The following is a 5,067-nucleotide window of genomic DNA, read 5'->3' as shown; positions in this document are numbered from 1 at the left end:
TGTATATACGCATGATTATATGTATACATATATAAATATATGTCGTTATTATTATTATTATTGTTATTATTATCTTCCCTTATTATTATTATTATTATTATTATCTTCCCTTATTATTATTATTATTATTATTATTATTATTATTATTATTATTATTATTATTATTATTTAGTAGTCTTATTTTTATCACGTGCTTTATCACTACTGAGCGCAGCTCTGTGTGCCTTGGGTATATGCTGTGTTTGTTGTGGTGCTCTTATTTTCACTGTATTGAAAGTGTTTTACGTAGGATGTGTGCGCTGCCTACTAGTGCTATTTTCTGTATGTTATATATACCTGCAAATCCTGGTGTTTTTGTTATGTTTTCGTCTGAATGTTTCTTTATCATAACTAATGCGTGTACTATGATCTACATTTCAGTTACCTCTATTTCCAGGTCTTTGTATTTTGAAAGTTTCTCCATTTCTTTTAGGGAAACGTTGTCATCTGCTGGTATTGGTACATCAATTAGAAAGCATTTTTTTCCTTCATGATCTTTGACAACAATATCTGGTCTATTGGCCTTAATTTCTCTATCCGTGTGTATTAGCATATCCCAGAGTATGGTTGCTTTCTCACTTTCAGTGACCTTTTCTAGCATGTACTATCTTTTTTCTGTTGTTATTCCATAGTGCTGTCATAGCTTCCAGTGCATATAGGTCCCAATTCTGTCCTGCCTGTGAACATATTCCTTCTTAGCCAGGACTGGGCAGCCAGAGACAATATGATTTATTGTTTCTTCTCCGTCGCCACATATTCTGCAGTTACTTGTATTTCTTTACATTATGTGTTTTTGGTGATTTCTGGTGGGAAGGCTTTGATTTTGTGCTGCAGTTAAAAATCCTTCAGTCTCTGCTTTGAGCCCTGAGCTTTTCCGTCATTGTTAGGGTTTTGCTTTTTCTATTACTTTTCTGTTTAGCTTCACCCAATATTTGCCATGAAGGGGCTTTTCTTGCCATCGTTTTATCATGATTCGTTGTTGTTCTAGTCTTAGTTTGGATTTCAGTTGTTTTACAGCTTTTGATGTTTCTTCTTTTTCTTCATAGTTGTTAGGTACTATGACTTCTTTTTTTGTATTTGTCAGCTTCCTTAAAGACTGAAACTGTCTTTTGTTTTGTTCGTGTTTTGTGGCTATTTATTATTATTATTATTATTATTATTATTATTATTATTATTATTATTATTATTATTATTATTATTATAGACGTCGCACAGTATACAATATCGTGAGGTTGTTGATTGAAGATATTGTGTCTACCGGGGGTTTGTATTGTTTGTCAAGTCACAACAAGGACCTCAGACAGAGAGTACTTTACGCAATATGCGTGCAGTTTCAAGCAATGCCAACATTTGCAATACATCTAGATTGTAAGGTGTCTCTAAGGTTTTCAGATGTTTTTTCAGATTGGGTGATATTGAACCCAATGCTCCGATTACAATAGGGATAACCTTTATATTCGACTCTTAGCTGCCACATTTTAGCGATCTCAATTCTCAGGTCTCCATATTTATCAACATTTTCTATTTCTTTCATGATGATATGTTTATCTCCTGGCGCTGCTACGTCGATTATTAGGCACTCTTATTTGTCCTTCGGTGCTCTAACACTTTGTTTGTATGGAAATCAAAGTCCCAGAGGATTTTTGCCTTCTTCTTTTCGTCCATTACCTTTTCCAGTGTATGTTGGTACCAAGGACCTGTAACATATCCACATTTACGGCATAGTAGCCCGTGGAGGTTTTGGGTTACTCTGTCGTGTTTATGCTTGTACTTTTTCTGCACAAGCACTAACAATGTAAGTCACACTTTCGAGATTATTATTATTATTATTATTATTATTATTATTATTATTATTATTATTATTATTATTATTATTATTATTGTTATTATTATTGTTATTATTATATGTTTGGCTTTTTCTTTGTATTTGTACAAATTGACTCCAAGTCTCACCCAGAGACCTCGAGAGACAGCAGTTAGAAGTTCAAATTGGTGCTATGACTATGGTGCCACACTTTTGGTTTTGCACAGAATATTGTTCTAGAGAATGCCTGTCAAAACAAGAAGATTAGAAGTTTGTTTTAAAAGTAATTTGATGGTAAGATGATAGTGTGATGATATGATGACAGTAAAAGGTGTTTGCTATTATGTACATTTAAGTGTTTTGATACTGTTTACTGATTAAAATGTTTTGGGGATTATATAGACAATATTTTTCTTAGGATATGAGCAGTTCCTATGAGCACTATTTTTCGAATTTCTTCCATTTTGGGTTTCCCGGTGTCTGAGATAGGTAACAATCAGCTCCTTTTGCTATCATTCCTAGAGCTCCTATGACAACAGGTATTGTTTTATTCTGAAGGTTCCACATTTTGCCAATTTCTATTTCAAGATCTTTATACTTGCTCGGTTTTAGGTAAGTCTTGACAGATGTATTTATGTCGATTGAGTTAGTCATATCGATGAGAAGGCATGTTTTTGCCTGAGATCTTTCAACATAATGTCTGGTATATTTGCATCTATCTTTCTGTTAGTTTGAACAGTAGAGTTCCAAAGGAGTGAGGTGTGATCATTTTCAAGCACTGGAGTTGGTTTGTATTCCCACCAGTTTCTATCACGGGGCAGGTCCATGTGTTTGCAAATTACCAAGTGAATATACTTTGCCGCTCTATCATGCCTGCTGAGATACTCTGTAGACACAAGAAAACTGCACCTGGAGACAACATATTCGATGATTTCATTTTGTTGTTTACACACCCGACATATTGAGCTGTTGCTGTTCTTTAAGATGTTGGCCTGGTAGCTTCTTGTAGGTAGGCATTGATCTTAGGTTGCTATGATAAACCTATCTGTCTCTGATTTTAAGCCAGAAGACACTAACAATTGATGGGTAAGGGCCTTGTGAACATCAGCATTATTAGCTCTCTTTGGGTATTTGCCATTGAGAGGTTTTACTTGCCATTTATTAGTAAGAATATCTAAAGCAACAGTTTTAGCAAGGGTTTTCATACCTTTAGCTTTTTCTGTGCTTGTTTCCAGTACGTCTAATTCTGGGATTTGTTGTATTTGGAATTCACTTAGATATTTCTATGCCTGTTTTGTTACTGAGTATGATGCTTTCTTGTTTTCATGCATTAAGAGAAGTTTTAACATTCAGTCATCAGAGTTTTTCAGATCAGTGTTTAGGCCAACCGTGGCAATCTTCCGTGTCAATTCCAGTTGCAAAAGTCCACGGCCAGCCTATTTTGATTGAGAGAGCAATGCATGCCATCAAAGAGACACTGGGGTAAAATATACGAAGCAGCGAACTGGCAGAATCGTTAGCATGCTGGACGTAATGCTTAGCGGTATTTCGCCCGTCGCTACGTTATGAGTTCAAATTCCACTGAAGTCGACTTCATCCTTTCGGGGTCGATAAAATAAATACCTGTTGAACACTGAGGTCGATGTAATTGACTCATCCCCTTCCTTCAAACAATTGCTACTCTCGTAGCAAAATTTGAAACAACAATAATAATAATAATAATAATAATGATATTATTATTATTATTATTATTATTATTATTATTATTATTATTATTATTATTACCTGAATTCTATCAATATAGAACCTTAGAAATAAGCATGGTTTTCTTTGACTGGTGGCTTTCACTTAATTGTGACTAAAGCTGCCTCTCATCAGGTGGAAACGATGCATATATTTATATTGAATATATTAAAGATTTTAGAGTTGGCATTTACTAGATATATTTCATCAGAACTGCCTATGGATATTAATTCATTATGGTGTCTACAAGAGTTGGAAATCTCCTCTGATGAAGTCCCGTTATTCATAGTCAGTCAAACACGGACTTAGTATCAAAACTCAGAGAGATTGCTCTCAATTAAAATTCACCAACCCTGTTATTCAAATCACTCTCTTATCTTGGCGATTCTGGTCTATGTATATCATTTGATTTACATGTTTATTTTTCTGTACAAACATTAGTATGACGTCTGTTTTTTCGTCAATATCGTTTGCGTTTAAAAATCACTAGAATACTTTGTGTCATCTTCTTACATCATCTAAAACATGATGTTGTAGAAGATACTCCCGAAAAGTGTATGCAAGCGTTATGACATCTAAATTTTACACTGGGTTTGTCTTATTATTGGCGATGAATGAAGCATAACGGCAGTTGTAGTAGTAACAACAACAATAACAACGAAAATAGCCGAAGTCTTTAGGCAATAAGATTTAATATTTCAATAATTCCTATTAAATAAGCCCGTTCTCCCTCTATTTATTAAATATTGACGAGAAAAACAAAAACAAAAAACAAAAGCAAAAGCGAAAAACGCCTTCCAAAAAAGGAAAACAAAAGCAAAAAAAAAGGAAAAAAAAACTTTGAGGGGATTTCAGCAAGAAATAAAATTACAAAGATGACTTGGATTACATAAAAATGTAAATGCAAATATTTAGTGAAAATTTTTGTTGAAAGTTATTTAATATTAGTTCGGATTGTTAATTCATTATGAAATAAGTTACGGAAGAATAACTTTCGAAAACTAATTTTTTAAAATTGATAAATAAATAGATGAGGTGAGATGTAGTTATGAAAGTACACACACACACACTCACACACGTAAGAACACATAAAAACACATCCATACCCACAGAAAGAGGAAATGAAAGTGGAAGGAAATTAGGAAGAAAAGAACGAAAGAAAAGGAGACAATAAAACGATTCACCCATTCTCGCACAAGTGTTGATATTGAAATGTTATTAAGGAAGAAAAGTTGGAAGATTATAACAACCCAAATCATCATCCAGTGACGAAACAAGTAAAGATTGACCTCCACTTATGGTTTATCGCTCGCCGTATCGTGAAGTAGTACAAGGTGAGTGGTAGATTCTTTATTTATCTTTATTTATTAAAAAAAGCATTTTTTTTTTACTTGTTTCGGTCATTGGACTACGGCCTTGTTGGGGTACTGCCTTGTTGGGGTACTGCCTTGTTGGGGTACTGCCTTGAAGAGTTTTAGTCG

At 33.9% G+C, this 5,067-nt stretch overlaps 2 protein-coding genes across 8 annotated transcripts in view; one reads left to right on the top strand and one right to left on the bottom strand.

The window, feature by feature from the left end:
* LOC106869685 (putative amine oxidase [copper-containing]) overlaps positions 1 to 5,067 on the bottom strand; it is a 491,890-nt gene that overhangs the window by 86,543 nt on the left and 400,280 nt on the right. The gene's annotated exons all lie outside the window — the stretch shown is intronic.
* The window catches only part of LOC106870602 (putative amine oxidase [copper-containing]), a 148,178-nt gene continuing 146,934 nt past the window's right edge, over positions 3,824 to 5,067 (top strand). For 2 of the 4 annotated variants that reach the window (XM_052978368.1, XM_052978372.1), the window contains exon 1: positions 3,824 to 4,920. In XM_052978368.1, coding sequence (XP_052834328.1) covers positions 4,884 to 4,920 — 37 coding nt within the window. In that variant the 5' untranslated portion in view covers positions 3,824 to 4,883. The remainder of the gene's footprint in view (positions 4,921 to 5,067) is intronic. The other 2 variants (XM_052978373.1, XM_014916731.2) reach the window with 2 other exon arrangements.

The sequence above is a fragment of the Octopus bimaculoides genome, chromosome 2 (assembly GCF_001194135.2).
Source record: "Octopus bimaculoides isolate UCB-OBI-ISO-001 chromosome 2, ASM119413v2, whole genome shotgun sequence".
Classification (NCBI taxonomy): domain Eukaryota; kingdom Metazoa; phylum Mollusca; class Cephalopoda; order Octopoda; family Octopodidae; genus Octopus; species Octopus bimaculoides.
This window is presented reverse-complemented; position numbering and strand designations above follow the sequence as displayed.